The following is a 25349-nucleotide window of genomic DNA, read 5'->3' as shown; positions in this document are numbered from 1 at the left end:
TGAAGAAGGTAGATACATGAACGATTGTTTCTGTAATGCATTCAATGATTGAAAACTAATAGCGTGCATTTGTTACATAGGACCTTTTCAAAAGTTAAGCGAGAAATGTATTTGGTAGTTTTCAACCGAGGATTTTTCTAAGTGCATATAAACTTTTTGATCACAGGTGCATACAGGTCTTATTTTGGCTTTTGACATATAAAACCTTACAAATTCACTCTGTTTTGGATTCCGTTCGCGTGTGTTTGTGTTCATTGTGACTTTCTGCTTCTCTTCGCTGTGTGTTTTGTGTGCCTCAGAGAATTCTCACCGGTCCCTAATAAAGTTGCTGGCTGCTTACAAATTTTGTTTCGTTCTCTACCTCATGATCAATCTGTCGTTGCATCAATAAGATCGCAAGACAAGTGCGTGCGCGGCATCTTCGGTGTACATTATTACGATCTCGGAATGACAATGTTTTAGCTGATCACTGTCGCTGTTTGCTTACCGTATTTACTGCTATGTGGCACGGCTCCAAAATTTCATGAACTAAATATTAGTGAAAAAAATGGGTGTTATTGATTTTATATTCAGGTAATTTTCTAAGATTATTTTACGATAGAGGTTCTACCATTTGCAACAGTTTTTTTTTCTAACATTCGATCTATTTTCGGTGAAAGCTTTTACAAGGAATGGCTGCTCTATAAATATAGTGTGTCGCAATATCTCCCTTCGATTTGCGAATTTACTCAGGTCTTTCCTTCATACTCACTTTCTATACACCTGTCACGGCGGTTTAGTTTCTATCAACACACTTGCTCTCCGGAGTTCCTTTCTTTCCTTTGTTTACTGTTTTGTTTACGTAACCATTGTTCTGATCATTTGTCACGTTGATTGACATTGCCGTATTTTCCCATCTCTTCCTCTCTCGTTTTGTGGGGATAATCTAACAGAAGTTGATAGTGTTAACCACACGCTGGGCGTTGGGTTCATTTCGCTGCAAGCGAACAGAAAAACAAAACTAACCAGGAACCTACCTGCCGAAAGCGGAAAAATTCGGTTTGAAAGCGGGTCATTTGTGGGAGGAAGGTAAGTTAGTTTCGGTTGCCCTGGGTTGGCTCATGGCCGATCGACTCGATGTGCACTGCTGTGATTGGAATGTAAACCTAATTCAACTTTATGTCTTTAGTTGATGTACCTAGGTTTGTTAGAAAGCAATAGTCTGCTGTGAATATCAGCTTGCTGAATGTCTATATTGCGATGCCGATGATTATTTAGTAGTTTGTAGCCTGTCTAGTTTGTAGGTTCATGTATGAAATTCTGTAGCACGGATGTCTAATTATGTGGATAACGTAAGTCTTTGTCTGTGTTTCAATGTCGCTAATAATGTCGCAATATGTATCAAGTTTATCCTCAGACAACTCATTCTCAATTTATTCCAGTTGGCAGATTATCCTCCAGCCACTGTTCAAAATGATTCGGCGTCTCTTCAGTACCCTTATCAGTGACTATCCTCCCGTGGGTGAATTCCTACCAACTGCCCCGCCGAGCAACAATCAGCGAACCAATGGTGGAAGCGACACAAGCACACACTTCCGATCGTCTCATCTGGAATCCCTGAATTGGCTGCATGCTGCCTCACCATGTTTCCCCATCTCTGGCGATCGAGTCGAAATCATTCACGAACCGACCACCTTCTACAACACTCTGGTGGCAAAGTGCGCGAATGCAAAGCAAAGAATCATGCTGGCAAGTTTGTACCTTGGCATCGGAGGGCTTGAAACACGACTAGTCAATGCCATCCACCAAAATATGAAGAACAACGCTCGATTGAAGGTGGATGTTCTGCTAGATTTCACACGTGGCACGCGGGGAGAGAAGAACTCGAAGACAACCCTTATGGCACTGCTACAGGAGAGTGACAACTTCCAGCTTTCGTTGTACCACACTCCGGTTCTGCGTGGGCTCACCAAAAAATTAGCTCCACCCCGATGGAACGAATTGCTGGGAATTCAACACATGAAACTGTATCTAGTGGATGATACGGTAATCATAAGCGGGGCAAATCTGTCCAATGATTATTTCACCAACAGACAGGATCGATACGTGATGATTGAGGACCAACGGCTGGCAAATTTCTATGCCAATTTCTTGGAAAAGGCTCAAGAGTTCAGTCTGAAAGTTACCCGAGACGGAGAGACTTGTTTGCACGAGAACTGGAAAATGTTACCCTACAAGAGCGCACAGATTGATTTCGCCACAGAGGCTCGGGAGCGAATACGGAATTACTTCAAAGGGATAATGGAGCAGCAGAAAGAAATCTGTGAGAATGATAAAGGTGAAAGGCAAGTAATAGTGTCAATGTCATGATCTGACGAGAATTTTTTCCGTATACTAGTTTCCGACACGTGGATTTTCCCTTTAATTGAGATGGGACAACTCGGCATTCATCATGACAGTCTAGTCACCAAAAGCCTCCTCTCGGGGTGCTTGAGGGACTCGAAGTTAAAGCTGGCGACCGGATATTTTAACTTGACTGAAACCTATATGGACACACTCACGAAGGCTTGCCAAGCAGAGTGCAGTATTTTGATGGCGCATCCAAATGTGAGTACGGAAAATTGTTACCACCAGAGTTGAGTATCGATTTGGCCGATTTTTCTTGTTCTAGGCAAATGGATTCCTCGGTGCCAAAGGACCAGCTGGTGGGATACCGGCAGCATACTCACTGATCGCTAAGAAATTTTACGAACAGCTTAAGAAATCCGGTCAAAACAATCGCGTATCCCTGCTGGAATACGAACGCACAGGGTGGACGTATCACGCCAAAGGCCTGTGGTATTATCTGCCCGGATCTAGCCTGCCGAACCTAACCCTCATCGGTTCGTCTAATTTTGGGGAGCGATCCGTCAATCGAGATCTCGAGGCTCAAATCTGTCTGGTAACGACGAATGGAACTCTGCAGCGAAAACTGCAATCAGAGTTCGAGAATATTCTGCAGCACTCAACAAAGGCCGAAGCAGAACTAACCGCCCGGCCGGTGCCTCGCTGGGTCCGGGCCGTCGTGGGACTCTTTAGGAACTTTTTCTAGATAGATAATACCGTTTCAACTAGAGTTCTTTCTTTCCATTACTCTTTGCAGTAATACGTTTGCGTATTACGTTAGAAATTGTTACCAAAAGTGAGAACATTAGTTCGGTGTTGAGGGAGAGAGAACGGTGCTGTGGTACTTCTTCATGTGAAAATAATCTACTTAGACAATTCGAAATAAAATTTCAATATTCAACTATTAACAGTATGGTTTTATTTATACGCCATAAGGGACTGTCCACATAGCACAGAGACAGTCCTGGCACGTATGTGCCTATGAACTTGTTCTCAGTGAAAAAAAGGTCATGTGAGAACTACCAATCAACACAATTTTTCGAAGAATTTTTTAATTTCATATTTTTTCATATTTACCCAGAAAAATGCTTACTATAAGAAGCTACCAAATCTTTGGTAATGCAAAAATTGGAAGAATGTACCCATTTTCTGTACAATTCTTTTTTATTATTTTTATTTGTGATAATTTATTTGCCACTAGTCTTGATGAATACAATTAGTTAAGTACTACTAACAACTAAAGTTGGTTCATTAAATTAAAAAAACTCTTCGACATCCGACAACGCACGAATACAACTTGACAGTGGTTCATTGAATTCAAAAACGGTTCTAAGGGTGGGTTTAGACTAGTGATATATTCATGTGAAGAAATATGATGAGATTTATAGAAATCGCATCAACCGTTTACACTAACGTGAACTTCTATAATGAATATATTCATATTTTCGGTGAATTTATTCACCTAAAGTAGAACTGCATCCAACTTTAGTGATTTCTCACCAGTGAGAAATTCACAAGCGTTTACATATGCTAAATTTATTCAAGTTATATATACCTCGAATAAGTGTATCATATTTATTCTCACCCGTTTACACCTATTTTCACGTGAATAAATCCATCTATAGCTATAGATCTCCCTAATGTAAACCCGCCATAAGGAAGCTTGGTTGTGTAAAGGCCCATTTATACGTTGCTAGTAGCTGACTTGACAGTGAGCAGCTACTGACCCGGTGGACTCGCTTGACAATCGGTTGACTCGCCTTGTCTGTTCACACAGTGTGAGTTGTTGGCATGTAACTAGATACAACAGCACGGGTTTACCAGGGATGCCAGGTGATTTTTCAAATGTACATCAAATAATGAGAAACAGGAATCAGATCAGAATTTGACAGATAATTGATCCGAAATCGACATCTCTATTGGCAGTTTTTATCTCAGGTTTTCAGTTGCATTTATTATCACACAATTTGATCCCGAAATACACGCTAACCGTAGTTTATACCGTATACAATGTTGTCCAGCAAAACACGGCTGACTGTAGTTCGTACCGTGACAAAAGCGGTTACAAAAATACTTTGTGCTGAATTACTTCGAGCTGAAGGTACTATTCGGAAAAAGCAGAAAGGCAAAAGGATTTGGGCCAGGAATTGGATGCAAAAAAAAGGAGCAACAAATACAATACTGAACGAACTCTACGATAATGATCCCCGAGAGTACAGAGCAGTGTTGAGAGTAACACCAGAACAAGTGGAAACACTATTGGATTTAATTGCTCCAAAAATACAACGCCAAGATACACTTATGAGGGGTGCTATACCTGCAAGAGTGAAATTAGAAATTACTTTGGTGTACCTCTCCTCTGGAATATCGTTCAGATTATTGTCGATATTTTTTAGAATCTCGAAGGCATCCATAGCTAAGATAATTCCGGAAGTATGTGACGCTATAAATTTCAGTCTAAAAGATTTTATTAAAGTAAGTAGCTTTTTTTATTATCTAAGTTCTATTGTATGGAAAGTGATCCTTAAAAATAGTACAATATTGCATGACTTGGTTATAGTATTTGCGACTGTTGATTTGATTGTGAAGATGTAGGACGTTAGGGTGATCTTGGTGGAAAACCTACAGTCGCCTGTGATGTTTCAGTATATTCGTGATCAGAATATGTGTATTGCATTCTACTGACGCAGAGGGCATTCTTACGGTATCTAGAAAGAATTGCATGTATTTCATCTGTCGCATCAATTCTATCAATTGGGGATAACTGTCTGAGCTGCATTATAACATGTCTTCCAATTGCCTCACATTCATCTTCTGGTTCTCCCATACTCGAGGCAGACACTGTTAAATTATTATTCAGTTCCTTCAGTTCATTCACGGCCGCTTGTATTGTAGACTGCTCAGTTGACAATTTCTTCTTCGATCTTCTGTTCGATGGCTTCTTTGGTAGGATTTCATCAGCGTTGTTTTCATCAGTAGCATCGAGGTACTCCTCATCGATTATTGTAATTTCTTCAGCAAAATCGCTCCCAGATGTTGATGCATGAAATGGTTCCTGAAATTGAAAATATTTTATTTTATGACACTATTCTAATTGAAATCATAACTAACAATTATATTTTAATTTTTCAGATGCCGAATAAGGAAGAATGGCAAGATATAGGAGTAGGATTCCATTCAAGGTGGAACTTCCCAGGTTGCTATGGAGCTATTGATGGGAAGCACATCACAATTCAAGCACCACCTAATTGTGGTAGTGAATATTACAACTATAAGGGAACGAATAGCATAGTGTTAATGGCAATCGTGGATCACGATTATTGTTTTAGATATGTTGATATAGGCTCATACGGTCGTAACGCAGATGGTGGGATATTTCAAAAATGCTCTTTATATTCTCATCTAGAAAACAATATTCTATTGCCTGAAAATGGCGTTTTAGTAGGTGATGATGCGTTTCCATTAAAGCCGTATTTATTGAAGCCCTATAAAAATACACCGACTAAAGAAGAAAAGATTTTTAACTACAGATTGAGCAGAGCAAGGAGAATAGTTGAAAATGGATTTGGCATTTTAGCATCTCGTTTTCGTATTTTGGGAAAACCAATCCAGGTTAGAGAGGATACCGCAATGAAGATAGTTTTATGTGCATGTACTTTACACAACTGGTTGCGTATGTCTGCATCGAAAACGTATACTCCACCAGGAACAATTGACTATGAAGACATAATAAATTTTGAAATTAATTTAGGGCAGTGGAGGTCAGAGATTGAGGGTTTACGAAGCATTCAACGCTCACGGATGAATAATAGATCAAAGGCTATTGCAGAGAAAATGAGAGATAAATATAAACATTACTTTAATAGCGAGGGAGCGGTTACTTGGCAAAATAATATGATTTATTAATTAGAGAATACAGTATAATATAGTGTAGTATAGTTGCAGTATAGTATAATATCGAATCATTTAGTAATGTATATATATATTTAGTGTTATAGTGCATTATATAATAGAAGAAAATAACTTACTAGATTACTTATTGTTTGTTTTTCCTTCAGATGAATAATATTCATGATGTAATCCATGGCATCGAACCATTGGACGGAAGGTTTATATATCTCATCAGTACCACATCCGCTTCGTTTGCTTTTCTCAATTTTTAATTTCTCCTGGTTGTATGTAGAACGTAAATTTTTTATTTTTTTTGTAACTTCTTTCGTATCCGATAACCCCACTTCTGAACGAATGTATTCAAGCGAGGCTTTACGCAAATCTCTGTTTTTATAATTGGGATCCATACAGTTCCACAAAATGGTTTGTTCTTTATATAATTCCACAAAGTGTTCATTTTGTTCCGAATTCCATCTTTGCGTCATTTTTTTGCTTTTAACTGCTGCTGCTAACACGAAAAAACATGCAAACAAACAGAATGCACACGGACTACTATCTCTTCGTATTTCGCCTTGACAGCAGCTTCTTGTGCCGATTTGTGAAGTGAAAATGATAGTTGATTTACAGGTGGAATAAATACGCGTCAAAAATTGAAATTATGAATGAAAATGAACTTTTTCAAATCGAATATGTATTCTGTTTAATAGAACAATACTTTTTCTGCAAGTAGTGAGTGAATCTTGAACGAAAATTGTGTCTGATGATAACTTTATACTATAATGATAAGTTTTGGTGGAAATATAAAAAAAATATATAGGAAAATAGTTTATTGAGGATCAGGGTCACGTGCTTTAAATGGTCAAATAATGTATGTATGAAATTTTCATTCAAATTTTAACGGTTTAAAACTGCCTTCAAGTATACTAATCTGATAGAGAAATTTGCCTCACAAACACGGATGCCGCCATTTAATATAGATATTCTATCTTTGATTAGGGATGCCAGGTATCTTTCTCAAATATCCTTGCACGGCATATGGAATTATCATCTGATGTCTTCACTCATGGATGGCTTATGTTTTTGTTTTCAAGAAAACTATCTCAAAAAGAAAGAGTATAAAACAAAATAACAACGATTTTATTTAGAAACTATGTGGGTTTTATTTGTTTTCCAAGAATTTTCGAGTTTGTTAATATTTTGAAATATCTTCAAAATGGAGACATTTCTTTACGTTTGGCATCCCCGATTCGAGCGCTAAATGCTGTTTTTGACGTTTTTAGGGATGCGAGTGCGAGTAAAATCAAAAAACTTTGAAGTAGCTCGCACGCCGGATTACTCATGACACTAACTGGCATGATGTGTTCACACGGTGTGAGTAGCTGCACTGCAGTAACTGACTAGACCGACTCGTATGCTTACTCGCACCGTCTGAACCCGGCTTAAAGGCCCATTTATACGTTGCTAGTAGCTGACTTGACAATGAGCAGCTACTGACCCGGTGGACTCGCTTGACAATTGGTTGACTCGCCTTGTCCGTTCACATAGTGTGAGCTGCTGGCGAGAAACTAGATACTACGGCACGGGTTTACCTGGGATGCCAGGCGATTTTTCAAATGTCCATCAAATAGTCAGAAACAGCAATCAGGTCCGAATTTGTCAAATGATTGGTCCGAAATCGACTTCTTTATTGGTAGTTTTCATCTTAGGTTTTCAGTTGAATGTATCATTACACAATTTTATAGAGATTACAGAGCAGTGTTGAGAATAACACCTGAACAAGTGGAAAAACTGTTGAATTTAATTGCTCCACAAATACAACGCCAAGATACACTCATGAAGGATGCTGTACCTGCAAGAGTGATAATATAAATGACATTGATATGCCTTTCTTCTGGAATATTGTTCAGATTGTTGTCGATATTTTTTAGAATCTCGAAAGCATCCATAGCTAAGATAATTCCGGAAGTATGTGATGCTTTAAATGATAGTCTAGAAGACTTTTTAAAATTTTATTCACACGCGTCAAAAATTAAAATAATGAATGAAAATGTACTTTTTTAAATCGAATATGTATTCTGTTTCTTAGAACCTTACTTTTTTTCGCAAGTTGTGAGTGAATTTTGAATGAAAATTGTGCCTGATAATGATTCTATATTAGACATTCTCCAGAAAACTATCTCAAAAAGAAAGCGTGCCCCGCCAGCGTGCAAAACAGAATAACAATGATTTCGTTAAGAAACTATGAGGGTTTTATTTGTTTTTCCAATAATTTTCAAGTCTATAAATATCTTCGCATATTTTCAAATATCTTAAAAATAGAGACATTTCTTTACATTTGGCATCCCTGATTCGAACGCTAAATTCTGTTTTTGACGTTTTGAAGCATGCGAGTGCGAGTAAATTCAAAAAACTTTGAAGTAGCTCGCACGCCGGATCACACATGACAATAACTGGCATGATGTGTTCACACGGTGTGAGTAGCTGCACTGCAGTAACTGACTAGACCGACTCGTATGCTTGCTCGCACCGTCTGAACCCGGCTTAATATCACACAAAAACAGTGTAAAAAAACTCTTTCTTGGAGCTTATTGAAAGACGTTAATTCAGCTCAACTTCAAAGATGAGACAGATTGCCATGCAAATGGAAAACAAATTTTTGTATTACTCGAGAACTAATCAAGTAAATGAAACCAAATTTGGCATTGGAAAGTTTACTTTACTTGGAAACGGGCAGAATAAGTAAGTTCTTTTTTTTTATTCAACGGCCTAATGTCTTGACAATTCTTTCCATCTAGAAAGAATCGCTAGTAGACCTAGATTTGCATCTCGCCATGGCATGGAGCGCCAACGGAACACGGTGCTAAGTGATATAACTAGTGATCCCCGATTCTTGAAATTAATCGTTCATCAGCTAATCGAACACTTTTCATCAGTATGTTATTCGCGTTGACAGTGCGACGGTAGTGCCTCCTGGTGTTGGCAGGTATTGGCTTCTCATTAGGGGGCAAAACATAAACAAACCGCCATCGAAAATATACAAATTTGATACAGTGATTACTCATTGTAATTCTTTGATTGTGTCGTCTGCTAGTTTTAGGAATCTTTAAACAGCTTTCAAACAGCATATTACGGTGAATAACGAATATTCTGGCCTCATTCAGCGTTTGTAGGAGGCAGAAAAAATAGGCGCATCTGGAGGACTGAGATTTTAGGGTAATTTCTTTAATAAAATTATGAATGAAACTTGAAAAGAAATGAAGTGCTGTTATATTAAACAGTTCTGTCAATTCATTGTCTTTAATAATAAAGCGAAAAACATTACGATACAATTCATTTGCAGTGCAGTGCTTCGTGGAGAAAATGGCCGAGTGGAAGCAAAGTGAACCTTGCAACGAGCCTTGTGATGAAAATATCGGGATTCAATCTATAACACCGCATTCTAGTAAAGTGGTTTGTATAGTTCCTGGATGTCGTACACGGAATGGCCAAGGATATTCATTCCACAACTTTCCCCCGAAGGCGGATAGAAAACGGTATAAGGTTTGGTTGACAAAATTGCGACTGAATTATGAGCCATCTCCGTCGTCGAAAGCTTGCAGCTTACATTTTAGCATTACAAACTTTGTTGTTCCTAGTAAGTAGTGTTTTTCTGTTGCATTCTAAAATACTAATGTCTAATATTTTATTCTAGCTGCGAGAAGGCTTACTGAACGGATGATTTTAAAAAGAACAGCCATACCAGACATCAACTTACGAAACCACAACTCCAAACGTTTTTTCTGTAGTCTCGCTCATATGCTGCTATGGCTTTTGATTCGCATCGGATCCCATGTACGATTGCTGGTGTTGAAAGATGTTTCGGTGTCACCATACTCAGGATTTTACTTTTCCAATTTTTGTTCTTGTCGGGTTGATTTGTGTAGTATGTATACACAGAGTATGCACTGGATGAAGTGATGCGCCGGCTTCGTTCTTTTTTCCATTGCGATGATACTCTTTGTTCTATAGTTCTTGTACATATTTTCAAAGACTCGTATTCCGATACTTTCACATTAATTTCGAAATTAAGTTGCAGATCCTTTTCTAACGGACCTATAAATTCCATTATTTCACGATCGATCATCGTGAAGTTATCAGGATGAAACGATCTTCTCAGGAAGGATTTAAGTAGACTGCAAGTCATATTTTCTTCAATAGAAATTAACGAATCAATGGATTCTGTAGAATGACTTTGCACATCTATATCGAGAAGTGTATTCAGAACATCAGATTCATTATTTTTGTCAATATTTTTCATTTCTCGTCCTTTCTTTTCGTATGCCAGACCGCTTTCAGGGAATCCTAATAATTAATAATTAAAATTTTATTTTAAAAAATCGATCAATAAATTGGAAGCAAACCTTTCACGAAAAGCTGAAGAATGTTGGTACCCTCATCGTGAGTCAAACCCGCCGGCGAGACAGCTTCAGTCGTATCTTTTGTATTCGTCATTTTTTTGCAGAATGCGGTCAATGGTGTTGTCTTGTACATATCGTCAGCAACTTTTTCTGCAATTTTACCCCACTTTTGTTGCAAATCTGTTACTGTAAGCAATGGAACTGAAGGGAACCTAAAAATAGAAAAATTGATTTTTGCCATTTGTATTCAAGAAAATCACAAAAAAACACATTAGAAGATGTTTTAAAACGGCCATTATGTGTTTGCATTTTCCCATTCCAGCTTTGCACGAACACTGAAAAGACCACTTTTCAAAGGAAGGTCTGGTGCGGATGGAAATTTTGTGTGGATCAGCTCTAGGTGATGATGACTTCAAACAAGTCGCAAATATGGTAAAGCCGTCCTCGTGCACGGTTTGAACTCCGACAAGAAGCAAGTGGTTAGCTTGAAACACCCGTTCACCTTCGACTATCAACCTGCTTCCTCCTCCGACGTATTGAAAAATATCGGCAAGCTGCAAATTTACCGTCATCATCGAAGAGTTTATCGCATTGGATGCCTGTTTAAGAAAGAAATATTAAAGGTTTTCATTAGCTTTTCATTGCATTAGAAATATTCCGGAACTATTTTTTGTTCAAATCGCACTAAAGTAACTAAAGATTTTTACCACAGATTCAGGAAGAAACCTCGAAACATCGATTTTCGTTCATAATTTTGATTTGAAACGAGAGATGAAATTCCAATTCGCAAATCATACTAGTTTTTGAATATTAATTATGGACGAACAATACAAGTACGATTTGCACGAATGGTGAAAAAAGATTATGCATATGGTATATTATATTTTCTTACTCACCATTTTTGCAGAAAGCTATAGAATCTCAAGATAACTTTGAACAAAAATTATAGTTTTTCTCACTGCGTTTGTTTACGTTTCACCCCCTAATTTGAAATGTCAAACTCAATGCCGTCAACGCGGATTCGATACGATTAATCGCCCCAAATAAGTGCGATTCACATACAACATACACGTCACGTTCACGTCCCGTCACGTCACGACACGTCAATGATTCTACCATGCAATTCTCATGAAAACATTCACATACACCAGCAACGTAACGACCCGTCAGCATACGTTCAACGAAAACGACCGGCAGGGTTTGTAGAAAAGAATAATGTGCGATTCACATAGCACGTTACGGAGAAGAACGTCTACGTTCCGTCAACGTCTCCACCAATTCACACATGCAGTCAATGCTTCCACCAGCACCGTCACGTCAAATGCCAAACGAATGATTTATTTAATTTTATTCATGGTGTCGCCACCTACAACAATTTTAAAATTGCAATGCCCTCTTTCAAATCAGCATGCCTAGAATCAGTTCTAAATTTTGAAAAATTCAATGTGAATCATTGAATTCAATTATTTAAATGCTTAAACCCCGTAGTCCGACTCTTATGCAATAACAATAATAAATAGAATAATTCTTTCAACTAATCGCGAATGATTTTCACTCCGAAATTTAGAGCTAAGAGATATGTTGGCATGAAAAGTACAGTTAGTTACTTATAAAGCGATATGCTGAGGCACCACTCAGTGTCGCATTGGAGTCGGTTTTGACCAGTAATTGGACATTTGCGACTGGTGGCGACATTCAATGTGGGGCCATAATTTGGGCCCCGAACTCAATGTTTACAAAAATGTCCAACTAGAGGTAAAAATGTCTAATTAAACGTGTTGCATCACAGATCTGTTCAATTAGCCTTATGTCGATGTAGATGTTAATTACTGTATAACCAAATCAAAACAAAAGCCGAGACACAAAGCCCAGACAAAAACCAAACGAGCCGTCCGTCTCCGTCAATTATTCTTTTCTACAAACCCTGCCGGTCGTTTTCGTTGAACGTATGCTGACGAGTCGTTACGTTGCTGGTGTATGTGAATGTTTTCATGAGAATTGCATGGTAGAATCATTGACGTATCCTGACGTGACGGGACGTGAACGTGACGTGTATGTTGTATGTGAATCGCACTTAATTGACGGAGACGGACGGCTCGTTTGGTTTTTGTCTGGGCTTTGTGTCTCGGCTTTTGTTTTGATTTGGTTATACAGTAATTTACATCAACATCGACATTAAGCTAATTGAACAGATCTGTGATGCAACACGTTTAATTAGACGTTTTTACCTCTAGTTGGACATTTTTGTAAACATTGAGTTCGGGGCCCAAATTATGGCCCCACATTGAAAGTCGCCACCAGTCGCAAATGTCCAATTACTGGTCAAAACCGACTTCAATGCGACACTGAGTGGTGCCTCAGCATATCGCTTTATAAGTAACTTACTGTACTTTTTATGCGAACAAATCTCTTAGCTCCAAATTTCGGAGTGAAAATTATTCGCGACTAGTTGAAAGAATTATTCTATTTATTATAATTATTGCATAAGTGTCGGACTACGGGGTTTAAGCATATAAATAATTGAATTCAATGATTCTCATTGAATTTTTCAAAATTTAGAACTGATTCTAGGCATGCTGATTTGAAAGAGGGCATTGCATTCGTTTGGCTTTTGACGTGACGCTGCTGGTGGAAGCATTGACTGCATGTGTGAATTGGTGGAGACGTTGACTGAACGTAGACGTTCTTCTCCGTAACGTGCTATGTGAATCGCACAATAATCGATTAATCGTCACACTGAGAGAAATAATTAGTTAGACTAATATTTCTCATTTGCTAGAAAGCATTCTGGAATCCAAAAATGTGTAGTGTTCATTCCGCCTGAAAATCAATTATTATCTTTTACGCTCATCTAAACTTGTAAACAAAGCTCAATTTGCGTTGACGGCATTGGGCTTCATTTTCCAGTTTAGGGGAGCGTCAAAGATAAGGGCTGTCCACATACCACGTGGACAGAAAAAGCATGATTTTAGACACCCCCCTCCCCCTCCGTGGACAAGGGTGGACATTCCATATACCCCTCCCCCTGTTGTCCACGTGGACATTCCTTTAGAAGGAAATCAAAACAATTCTATTTTTTTCGCTTAAACTTCATTCCAAGTTTGTTTCTGTTTTCTGTTTCTATTCCATATTTTCATTGATAAAAATGATACCCTTATTAATGATTGCGATTTGATTTCAATTTATTTTCAACGTGTTCTGGGAAGCTTATTATTTTCTTCGAAATTCCATTTACGTTATCTCCATATCCATATCAAAATATCTCTTGGGAATCTACTCTCGAGTATTTTTATTAAACCAGGCTGGTTGTTTGAGATTTCAAAAAGTCAGACAATGAAAACAAGCACTTTGTATGAAAACAGTTATTGGCATTTATCAAAGAAAAATTAATATTTAATTTATAGAAACAATACAATAAACAATAATAAAACGATGTTTATATCATCGCGCTGTTCAAATTGTAGAAATGTTGTAATGCATTGCTAGATTTGGATCGTTCAACACACCCGAATTGCCGCTCAAACGCATATACGTTAGACAGTCCAATTTCTGATGCTGTTCATTTAACTGATCCGCAGATTCATAAATAACATTGGTTTACTATTCGCGTTGACTGCATTAAGCTTTATGCTTCGTTTTTGGGAATAGATAATAACAATGGATTGGTGGATTGAACACACTTCGAAAATTAAAATTATTTATTAAATTTTACTTTTCCGTATCAATTAACACCAAGTAAAAGTCTCATTTTTCTTAAATTTAAAATTGGCTTCGAGCCAGATAATTCAATAGAATGTGCTTTGTCTCAAACCCCGTATGTCGTAGCTACATGTGGACATTGACATTCGTGATCACGAATTGCGAAATATTTTCTCGTCTAAGCATCAATATGACTTTCGCTCTTACAGGTTCGGTAGTGCCTGGCGGCTACAATGGGGTTTATTCTGAGAGTCAAGTCGGCATAAATGAGATTTTTTCTTTCGGAGTTACAAGACAATTCTCACCTGATTCTGAGAACCAGGTGATTGCATCTGACATTTTTTACTTACATCGATTCTCAGAATACCCACGCGTGCGCGAATTTGACTGTCACGTCGAGAAGCTACTCTCGGAATATCCCCCGATGAACCTAGTCGAAACAAAATAATTGCACTATTTTCGTGATCGATGATTACGTTGGCCTATAACCCTTAATTCTTCAATAATATTGTCCAATATTGTCCGGAAAAATTCGTGCGGATTCTAATAAGAAATCAAAAGCATAATTTTTATAGACATTTATTTATTCGATTATAGATGCTCTGTTTTGTTTCTCAATATTTCAGCATCCTTCACACAACTTGAGAATTCCATTTTCTCAGAACTTCTTTATTTTCTCGCCAAAAAACTGACAGGGCGCTTTTTATGCGAAACAGTGAGTTGAAGTTCTTACAGGAATCTGAACCCTTTCGCTACGAGCGTCGTCTATAGACGACATCCGCGCAACGAGCTGTGTGTACGAGCGTCGTCTTTAGACGACATGAAATTTATACTGCTCTTCGATCACACCAGCGCGATGTGCATACTTTTCGGCGCAGTGCTCCGTACAGGGGTAGCACTTCGGCGGAGCACACTGCCGTAATGAAAGGGCTAACGATTGATAATCTGAAGATGCAATATCTGGTGAGTACGGCGGTGGAGTCTTAGAAGCGCTCTACAAGCGTTCTGGATCATTGATTTTGATACATTTAGCTGCGAGCAGTCTTGTTGGAATTTATCGAGACTAGTTGCTTACAGATTTTCCTCCAGTTCCACCAGACCCAGACCATGACTTCAGACGAAAACCTGCTTCAGGAGCTCTATTCACTTGCCCAAGATTTTTTTTAACTCAACATCATTGTGAATGATATTTGTACATATTTGTAGCGAATTGTGAAGGGTAGGCATCCTTCACAATTCGCTACAAATATGTATTTTCGTTGTGTTTATGAAACGAATTGCAAATTGAGATGCGTCCCGTCGAATGTTTTTTTTTTTTTTTGGTAAAATAAACCCTTATTCCGGAATCCGGTCGGTTTTAAATTAGCACAATGTTGCAATATTGCAATCTGATCGAGTCAAATTCTATCGGGTTGTGCAAATGTTGCAACCTTGAATTGCAATACGCAAAAGTCGATCTCGTTCGGATTGAGATATGTCATATCCGAGCGGGTTCCAGAATATGGTTGAATATGTAGTCCATACATTGTAGCGTGCTCATGAACCAGACATCTGTACCGAATCTACTAATTCATGTGACGTGTACCGAAGATTAATCTTGATAAGTATCTCGATTTGATTGTCATCAGTAGCAGCACGGATTTTTCAGAAAACTGTAGAAGCGTAGAAGCATATTTCAATAATTACCAGATATCAATAAATAAATACATCATTGCAAGAAACAGATTACATAATTCCAACATTCTTTGCGTCTTTGGGTGTCTTTATCCTGACGGAATTCATGGTTCTCTATTACCGATTGGAATAAATTGATCGACCCCAACTCATGTGCGTTCCCTTCGGAATATACATTTCAGAAAAGTTCAGCCATATGAAAAAATATGAACTCAGTCTTTTTATTGATGAATACAGAGTACTCAAGGTGGGCATAAAGTTTCTTGTAAAAATCTTGTAAATACAGAGCAAATCTCATTCAATTTAAAGTGTCCACATGGACATTATCTGAACCCCCTCCCTCCTCACCGTGGACAACTGCAGCAGCCTCACGTTTTTTCTCTGGGTTTGTATCGATTAATCGACGTAAATTATTCGTTCGCTTCGATTATTGAGGGGCTTAGAATGATCGATTGCTCTACATCGATTCTCTCTTTTGGTCATAACTTAGCTGCAAACTCATTTCCAGCTGTATTAGATAATGTGGGAGATAGGTCAGAACCTCATCTATCGGATTCTATAGAAAAATCACATTGGAACGTTTTTGCAGTTGAGTTATTAACTAAAGAAAAAGTAGATGAAGAGAAATCGATCAAGTCACTTACACCCCTTGCATTCTAATACCAGGGACAGACATACAGCTATACTAGCGTTGTACGTGTACAGCATTATACAGGTACCATCGTAGCATGACAGACACACTTTGGTTGTACATTGCACCGCATGTCAAACTAACAATCAAAAATTCGACCAATTTTCACCACATGTTTCAATGTAAAAGTTTTTTATTTAGCGTCTGAACCATCAAACACAACAAACAAGTTTCCAATCTGAGTTATTAACTCAAGAGAAAGTCAATGAAAAGAATATTTACCAAATGTTTTAATTCAGTTTGTTCATGCTACCCACCACTAACCGTTTGTGGCGCTGCGCACAGTACAACTGTAGTCATGTACAACGGTGAAACAGGTCGGTACAGATACAGCGATTGTACCGAGATGCTTGCATGGTTCTAGCGCTGTACATGGTGACAGACATACATTTTTCGAAGTACAGCGCAAGTACAGCTGTATGTCTGTCATAAGGGGCTGTTCACATATCACGTGGACAACTTTAGGGGGGTAGGGGTCACGAAATGTCCACGCTTGTCCACGGTGTGGGGGGAGGGGGTATAGATAATTTCCACGTGGACACATTTTTTTTAAAATACATTACGTCTAATTTGTAAGCATGTATGTGGCGACTGGCCCGTGTCAAAACAAAAAAAAACTTTTGAGTAGGTAGAATGTAATTTTTGAAACCGAATCGCACTCGTTTCTAATCGATTCGAGCAGTTGCTGGCACTTTGTAAAGAGACACATATCATTCTTTTTCTCTTCTTTTTTCTTTCTTTCTCATTGAAATCTATATGCTGAAACTAATGCACATAAATTGTGAGCGATCGATTTATTTTCATTGTTAGTAAAGGATAATTTATTCCGTCAGGATGAAGATAACATCACAGGCTTAGTATTGTAATATAAAAAAATGGTCGACGTTGTTTTCTTAGATGCGGGCTGTTCATGATACAAAAACCACTTCGTTTCTATCTCTTCAGAATTTTCGCAAAATTGGAAGACGAACAACAAATTATTTCAAAGGTGCACGGCTCGTATCTTTGAAGAAGGGTTACTAACAGCGAAGCTCTTTATTGCCCTCTATTGAAATGTGGTAATTTGTGAAATACTCTTCTATGGGTTGGACCGGAAAGTTCGTGCCGCCATTGATGTCAATCAAATCGAGGAATCCATTGAGAATAATTTTCGGTACATAACAGATCAATTAACAGATTCACTACAAATATCCAAAAACCACCGTCCCTGGGCGCCTGGTGCAGCTAGCAAATTGATACGGCATATGGTATTCCACATTATTTAACCGAAATAAACACAATGAATCATATCTTTATCTGCGACTCGTTCTATAAACGTTAAAAAACGCCGTTTTTGTAAAAAATGGTGATGGACGATGAAAAGTCTTATAATTTACAACAATTTTAAATGGAAAATTCTTGGGATTACCGTTATCAATTCACAAAGTCAGCCCTCACCCGCAAAATATCATCTTCTATGTCAGGAACAGCACATCCTTGTTAAACTCCAAAATTGCTTGCGTGATTGTCGAGGAGACATGAGGTCTCACGTTCCTGTTATGAGCTTCTTACAAACAATCAGTCGATAAATTCAAATAAATACAAAACTAAACTATCAAATACACTTACTGTAGCATTTGTGAACATTCGACAAGCGTATCAGGAGTTGAGTCAATTTGCGACTTTTCTGATCTTGGGATGTTGGTAAAACGGGTGCTTCGCACAAACGAGGGTAGATTTATTAACTGCAGACCATTTCGTTAATTTAAAATGAAATGACTGAACAATTTCAAGATGCTGAATGTATACGCATTATCAGGAACAGTCATAGCTTTTTTTTTAATGCACAGAAGCTAACTGTAGACAACATAAATGGAATTCGGAAGAAACTGAAGAGTGATACAAATAACATACTAGGTAATATTGAAGAAAGAAAAGAATAGTGAATAGATCGATATTATGCTATTGTTAACAAATTGCATAACGCCAGAAAATATGGATTTTGGAACTCCCTCCTCCTCAACGTATCGCAAGCTATAACTGAAACATAACAAGTAACACAATCTCGCCTATCGAGTACTTCACGATGATGTTCGAATCTAGAATCTCATCTTGTTCGAAGATATTCAAAAGCAACATACAACAAATATCGTAACGTAATCCTATGTCAACTATGTGTCATGGTTCGGATACAACCCTACAACTTTCTTGGCCAAAAAAAAACAAATAAGAAACAAAATTCTATTTTTTTCTCCAAAAAAAGATAGGAATATCCACGTAGACAAAGAGGGGAGAGGTATAAGAAATGTCCACGCTTGTCCACGGAGGGGGAGGGGGGAGTCTAGAATCGTACTTTTTCTGTCCACGTGGTATGTGGACAGCCCCTAAGTATAAGCCTCTCTATTGATTGCGCTGTATTCATTCGATTAATAATCGATTTCTGTAGGAAGTATTCGATTAATCGAACGATTATCGGGGATCACTAGATAAAACCTTACAACATGTTCTATTTGTGACAGAACATTATGAAATCACCGGCTGTCTGATACTGGTTCAGAAAATTCGCCGTTCGCGATGTTCGCGATATGAAAAGTACAGTGTCGACAACTACCAAAATTTTGAAGTAGCGTGAAGCCAAGGCGGTATAATAAGGTGGAACGTTATGTTAGAACTGCTGTTCAGCCATTACTTGAGTTCGAATTGACAGCGACCAAACGAACGGCTAGAGTTTTCCGAGAAAGAGGATAACAAATGGCATGCAATGATGAGTGCATACCGCTATGTGTTTGCTGCGCATAAACGTTGGTTTTGTTTACGCTGTTGGCATCATTGTTGTGTTTCGGTGACTGCTGCAAGTTGTCTGCATTGCTGTTTTACGGAACGTGAGGGTTGTTGCTGTTGCTGCTGGGATTGGCAATTCAGCGATTGTGGGAGCTTTGCTAGTGTGTATATGAAAGGTCACTACTGGCGGGCTTGTGCCGTACTGCTCTAAGTTCCATTCGCTTTGGTGGAATTAGTCGTTGGCGATCCATTAGGATTGAGTGATAGCGATACGCTGTGGATATCCATGTATATCGTTTCCCGGCGACTGCTGCTTTAGCTGGAGACTCACCTGATCGTGCGGGTTGTGAGACACAACAGCTAGTTCGCTTGAAACCGGCCCAGCGTATGTATATGTTGGTGTGGACCGCTATGTAGCATAAAAATTAGACCTGCTTTGTTTATAAACAAAAATAGTCGCTGTCATTTTTTATCCCCTCACGCCTTATCATCATACTGTCGAAAACGAACCACCTGTCAATTCCAGCTCCTTGCGTGAAGCAAAATAAACTCTACACTGGAGAAATAGTTTAGTAAAAGCAGCTACCAAACCTTTAGTAGCAAAAACATTGGTAAATATACACATTTTTTGTAAATATTACTAAAATTGCGTAAAAAAGATGTCAGACGCAATGAATGTTCCTACCAGGAATTCGTATATTTTACTTCATTCCATTAGTAAGTTTGTTTTTATTGTCATACCTAACAACTGTGATGTGCGCACTTTGTCTTTTGTCTTTTGGAGACGAAGCGATTCGGAGGTAAGCACTTTGTTTTTATTGAATTCAATTATGTATTCATCTCCCCCGAGAATGTGGTTTCATATTTTCGGCGGGGAAAATATCACAAGAAATTTTGATCCATATTAATATATAATTGACCTAATACCATTTTTTCTTTTTTAGTTGGCCTTAAAATTATATGCAGTACAATCATTCATCATAAACAAATCGGAGATAAGTTTTCTTTTTTTTACATCATTACATCAGTCACCTCGGTCGGGAAACTATTTTCATATTCCCGCCAAGGATAAACATCAGTTATATTCTATACATTACAACACTATTGACCTTTTTCCTTGTCTTTACAGCTGGCATGATCGCAGATTGCAGGGATTGAAGGTAACGGCGAGTTTGTCGCTAAGATTGGAATCTTTCATCAACACATCATCGACCGTAAATAACTTAAGGTGAACATACATAATTTATTGCATATTTAATATCATTAACATATGTATTTCTTTTCTTCATAGGGACACGAGAGAACAAAATACGGATGGAACGTGCTAATTCTACCGTCACTCTGCTAATGCAAATTAGAGCGATGCAGCAGAAAGACGAACGGGAACTTGCTTTGGAAATGCTCATCAAATTGAGGTGGTTGAGGCTGCGATTAAAATTTGCCTCTTGTACGCAGTTTATAGAATGATTCCAACGAGAATTATTGATGTTGTTTATAGAATAAGTTATTAGTATAATGTATTCTAAGTATGTAGAGTTAAACGCAATCAAATACAATTTTTTAAATTAAAAATAATTATTAAAAAATATTGTCATTATCCCTGATGATTACCTCTCACAAATATGAAGCAAAATTTTCTCTGTTATTGCACCAATGTTGGACCAACAATCTGTAGTTTGTTTGACATATGTGCCTACCATTCTTTTTTTGTAACATGTACCAATGATTAGTAGGGTAGAAAATGACTAGAGCATAACATGTACCCAAAAATTCGTCATATTTACTAAATTTTCCTCTCAGTGTATCAGATTAACACGCCCAAAGACAGTTTTTAATTGTTAAAAATTGAATTCAAATTATTACTTCATTTTCTTTGAATAATTGGAACACGTGATACTGACCATTACTCAACAATTCTTCTGTTAATTTCCTAATATTTTCACTAAAAACTCAATATCATATTAGAACATTATTATGAAATATTTTTAGATTTATATTTTGTTATCCCTTACAGAAGACATATCACTCTATAACATAGAATACTTAGTTAATACAAAAACAATAATTTTCATTCATAACGTTCGTTTCAAATATGCGTTTAATCCGAAAATTCATTATAATTATCACTTCACGCTGATGAAACACGAAGCTAAAGGACATGTGCGCCAATACGAATCCTTCACGGTCATCATTTTGCGAAATCAACTTTCCTCGTCACAAGCGCATTCAGATGAATTTCGCCAAAGTGAAGCTAATAGTCTGCTAGTGAACAATGCACCAAAAAAAATGCCGAAATCATATTCTGCTACATTTGAGGGATCATAACTCTACATAGTTACGATCTCGATCAGGGCAGATACAGTAAAGTGAGAAATTATCCTTGCGTTGAACCGGCAAACCCCATGCTAATTGCAACCTCGAATCGCTCACACATTGAAATTTATTCTGTTATCCGGAAGCATTGAGACTGGACGCTGAATAATCAGTTCTTTGGGGTCGTTATTTCTTTTTCCATAGATGTACCGTATGTGTAATGTGATTATCTCCATATTATTTCTATATTGAGTTTGATGATTCTCAAACATGTAATTATGTAATATACCAAGTTCTGAATTCTTCTGAAGGCGAAAACAAAATATCGTTTGGCTTATCTGACTTATTCTAAGTCAGAGTTTCAATCGTATTTGCTAGAGCGTCAGCCCCGCGATACCAATCATCGGGATTCAGCTAACGATTCGCATTAACGACATTGAGCCATGTGTTCTGTTGGTTTTAAGCAAGAATGGTATTGGATTTATATGTGGAATAGCCATAATTTCAAAAACAAAAAAAAAATGGAATGAAAATCAATTGGGCTGTGTCATCCTTAGAATCCATCGCATTATGATTTTTTTTTCACAAAAAAGAATTTCGTTTTTATTTTTAAACAAATTTGCTACACAATTCTATAGGACACATCTTCTCGTTTGACTAGATAACTAATCATAAAAAAATCTTTACGCTTCATATAATTGAACCTAGATAAATGGCTACAACGGCAAATATGTCAGCGATTGGCATACGAGTTGCATTAGGAAAATTAAAACCCAGATAAACATTAAACTTGAGTCACACAGCTTCGACCCAGAAAAGATTGTTCGCGTACCAGCTGGGTGCGGTAAGCGTCGGTAGCAGCAGAATCCACCCTATCAGTCCGAGCAGATACATCCCGATGAATAGAGCCTTTTTCCTAGGAGTCTGGCTGAGAACCTCCTGAACATCTGGGAAACCCATATGATTGCAAAAGGCATGTGCTACGAATGGGGCTGCAAAATGACCCGTGCGTACGAAAAGATACGCTGAGTATATTCCGAAAATGGTGGTATAAAAAAATTGGAAAAACGATACTGTCAAAACAATCTTCAGTGGGGTTCCGTTTCGTAAGCGTTCCTTTATGTGATGGAGATGAGCTGAATCAGTGAAATTCAATCATTATAAATCACGCCTAACGTACGAAATAGTTTACCTAATCCGAACAGCAACGGCGTTATCAGCATGGCTACATGTGGTTTGAATGTCTGCAAGAGCAAAGGCAGCATGCATGCACGGAACGTAAATTCCTCCGAAAGAGGTGCCACCAGATGATTCCGTAGCCACAACAAACTCTGCACGGCATTGACCCAATACATCGGTTCCGAATAAATTCTCCATAGTCCGCTGGCAAGTGTAACACTCAGTGGTCCCAGAAATAGGATAGCGGTCAGCATCAGCGGTAAGAAAATCGCCATGAAGAGTCCTTCGTAACGAAACCCCATTATTTCCCACATTGAGTACTTCTGGAAGACAGCATCGCATGTTAGTGTCAGGACGAATACAGGAGCAATCAGCATCACTATGAAGACACTGAAGAAGCGTCGCTTTACAGTAGAAGGATGATCCCTGTAAAGATAAATGTAATTTCTCAATCCCACCAAAATTGCTACAAAATAGATTTACCGGTCATGTTCCGACTTCCATACGTATAAACTTGCTACGTAAATCACAGAGATTAAAAAACATGCTCCCACCGAAACCAGTGCTGAGAGATAGATGTCCAGAGTCCTTTCAATGCTTTGACCATCTGGAACCAGCCCAATTCGTTCATTGTCCTGAATTTCGTTGCCTTCCCGAGATGCCATCCAAAGGCGAGCAAAAAGGTTCCAATGGGCTATCAAATAAATTATATTCTCCACCTTGATGGTTGTATCGAAAACAACCGCGAAATACTGAAATCAAGTAAATAAATGTGAAGTGAAATAAATTATAACTTGTCCATTCGATGCGTGCAGAAACTGATGCAACAAAACAAAACAGCTGCTTGCCGTGCAGAGTTTCTGATTTCCACATAATCAAGGTACCTCAGTGGACAGGTTGGGAAATTTTATGTGTTTGTTTACACCGTTTACACTGTAAAATGTAGCAAGTTAAAAAGGATTTAGTACACAGTACTAAATCAGTTCAGATAAATTTTGGTTCCAAATTTGTACAAACATTATTTTGTTTGCCAACAGTGACAAACAATGTCAAACATCGAACATGGGAAAAATTCGACTCACATATTTAAGGTAACCTAATCATGCACCGACAGGTTTGATGAACAGGCCGAAAGGCATTCAATTATTGAATATTTGCTTGTCGTGTTTAGTGGCGAATATATATTATATGATCGCTGAAATGATCGTGAAACAAAGCATCGAGTCCTGGGTCACAATTGATGGAGAGATGACACAGCATCGTGCTTTATGGAATGACAATATACATTGCAAAAAGCACGATGTACAGAATAAAAAGCAGCGATATCGCCGAAAAAAGCGAACCAAGTATAAAGAAAGCCACCGCCACCACCGAAAAAACAATCTGAGCATCAGATTTCCTTCATTGTCCTCTACCTCTGGTTCGACTCAACCCTCGGGCAGTGGGTCGTTGACCGCAGGTCAGCATCGTGTTCCTACAGGAGTTAGAAAATGAGCAGCTATCTATCTCACACAAGACGGGCAACGGCAATAGCGCTAAAGAAACATATACAATTCTCGCATGTAGAAAGGAGCCTGGATGGCCATCTTATTTCCTTGAGAATACTGAAAACAACTCTCTGCAACGTCTATGCACCATCGGGGAAAGCTTTTCGTGCGGAAAAAGAAGGATATTTTTAAATGGTACACTCGCATACTATCTTCGTTACAACGCTCGACACGTCATTCTCACTGGCGATTTTAACTGTGTGCTTCGTCCGAATGACTCTACGAGTTCTAACTCGGTCCAGCACTATAAGCGTCCGTTCAGCAGTTGCAACTTCATGACGTGTGGCATAAGCTTTACCCTACGATACCATCAAATACGTACATTACACATAATACGGCATCCAGGCTCGATCGTATGTATGTAAGCGCAGGACTATGCGCACGACTTCGGAGCGCTGCAACACATGTCCTTTACATACCACAAAGCGCTAACAGTACGCATCTGCCTTCCTCATTTCGGCAGCGAACGTGGTCGAAGACACTGGTCCCTGCGCCAACTGATGAACATGTAGAGCAAACCCGAATTCGGTGGCATTTTTGGAAGTTTGCAAGTTGGATGACGTGGTGGTTGTCATACGCGAAACCCAAAATCAAGAAATTTTACCGTTTGAAGTACTGGGAAAAATTCAACATTTCCAACGTTGAACACCAACGCCTATACGTGCAATTAAGAACCGCGTAAGATGGCTACTATCAGAATCCCGCTATGTTGGCAACAATCATTAGCGTAGAAGCACAATTGCTGTCCCTACAATGGAAGCTTACGCAAAACTTCATACGCATCAACAAAACGTTTGCTGCGGTAAGAGATTATCTACCTTTAAACTAGGCGAC

At 38.3% G+C, this 25349-nt stretch overlaps 6 protein-coding genes across 13 annotated transcripts; 3 read left to right on the top strand and 3 right to left on the bottom strand.

Annotated features, from left to right (window-relative positions):
* Positions 1-255: 255 nt before the first annotated feature.
* On the top strand, positions 256-3272 carry LOC129771503 (CDP-diacylglycerol--glycerol-3-phosphate 3-phosphatidyltransferase, mitochondrial). 5 transcript variants are annotated; one of them, XM_055775229.1, is made up of 6 exons: positions 256-573; positions 933-1068; positions 1169-1331; positions 1422-2317; positions 2378-2586; positions 2651-3272. In XM_055775229.1, exons 3-6 carry the CDS (start codon positions 1321-1323, stop codon positions 3068-3070), a joined length of 1536 nt encoding a protein of 511 aa, XP_055631204.1. In that variant the 5' UTR covers positions 256-573; positions 933-1068; positions 1169-1320; the 3' UTR covers positions 3071-3272. The 5 variants fall into 5 exon arrangements, with proteins under 5 accessions (XP_055631204.1, XP_055631214.1, XP_055631222.1 ...); XM_055775239.1 differs by having other exon boundaries at positions 660-1068; XM_055775247.1 differs by lacking the exon at positions 1169-1331 and having other exon boundaries at positions 257-573.
* A 778-nt stretch (positions 3273-4050) lies between these two features.
* Positions 4051-6695, top strand: LOC129762758 (uncharacterized). The gene is made up of 3 exons (XM_055761278.1): positions 4051-4197; positions 4303-4839; positions 5497-6695. The coding sequence occupies exons 2-3, from the start codon at positions 4375-4377 to the stop codon at positions 6268-6270; spliced, it is 1239 nt and encodes a 412-aa protein (XP_055617253.1). The 5' UTR covers positions 4051-4197; positions 4303-4374; the 3' UTR covers positions 6271-6695.
* LOC129762759 (uncharacterized) lies at positions 4088-8514 on the bottom strand. Of its 2 annotated transcripts, XM_055761279.1 has the most exons (3): positions 6393-8514; positions 5130-5419; positions 4088-5072 (listed from the first exon to the last, which is right to left on the bottom strand). In XM_055761279.1, exons 1-3 carry the CDS (start codon positions 6738-6740, stop codon positions 4964-4966), a joined length of 747 nt encoding a protein of 248 aa, XP_055617254.1. In that variant the 5' UTR covers positions 6741-8514; the 3' UTR covers positions 4088-4963. The 2 variants fall into 2 exon arrangements, with proteins under 2 accessions (XP_055617254.1, XP_055617255.1); XM_055761280.1 differs by having other exon boundaries at positions 4088-5419; positions 6393-6894.
* An 876-nt stretch (positions 8515-9390) lies between these two features.
* LOC129762015 (uncharacterized) lies at positions 9391-11672 on the bottom strand. The gene is made up of 4 exons (XM_055759953.1): positions 11549-11672; positions 10923-11251; positions 10656-10864; positions 9391-10596 (listed from the first exon to the last, which is right to left on the bottom strand). The coding sequence occupies exons 1-4, from the start codon at positions 11549-11551 to the stop codon at positions 10001-10003; spliced, it is 1137 nt and encodes a 378-aa protein (XP_055615928.1). The 5' UTR covers positions 11552-11672; the 3' UTR covers positions 9391-10000.
* A 7622-nt stretch (positions 11673-19294) lies between these two features.
* On the top strand, positions 19295-21198 carry LOC129762464 (uncharacterized). 3 transcript variants are annotated; one of them, XR_008740632.1, is made up of 5 exons: positions 19295-19861; positions 20003-20087; positions 20261-20276; positions 20421-20704; positions 20768-21198. XR_008740632.1 is itself a non-coding variant. In XM_055760736.1 (4 exons), the coding sequence occupies exons 1-4, from the start codon at positions 20136-20138 to the stop codon at positions 20802-20804; spliced, it is 330 nt and encodes a 109-aa protein (XP_055616711.1). In that variant the 5' UTR covers positions 19295-20135; the 3' UTR covers positions 20805-21198. The 3 variants fall into 3 exon arrangements, 1 of the variants encoding a protein (XP_055616711.1); XR_008740631.1 differs by having other exon boundaries at positions 19295-20087; XM_055760736.1 differs by having other exon boundaries at positions 19295-20276; positions 20421-20472; positions 20605-20704.
* Positions 21199-22229: 1031 nt separating this feature from the next.
* On the bottom strand, positions 22230-23833 carry LOC129780436 (CAAX prenyl protease 2). Its single transcript, XM_055788713.1, has 3 exons — positions 23452-23833; positions 22982-23394; positions 22230-22925 (listed from the first exon to the last, which is right to left on the bottom strand). The coding sequence occupies exons 1-3, from the start codon at positions 23631-23633 to the stop codon at positions 22585-22587; spliced, it is 936 nt and encodes a 311-aa protein (XP_055644688.1). The 5' UTR covers positions 23634-23833; the 3' UTR covers positions 22230-22584.
* Between the last annotated feature and the right edge of the window lie 1516 nt (positions 23834-25349).

This window comes from Toxorhynchites rutilus, chromosome 1, assembly GCF_029784135.1.
Source record: "Toxorhynchites rutilus septentrionalis strain SRP chromosome 1, ASM2978413v1, whole genome shotgun sequence".
Taxonomy (NCBI): Eukaryota; Metazoa; Arthropoda; class Insecta; order Diptera; family Culicidae; genus Toxorhynchites; species Toxorhynchites rutilus.
The sequence above is the reverse complement of the archived record's forward strand: the minus strand, read 5'-3'. Positions and strand labels throughout refer to the sequence as shown.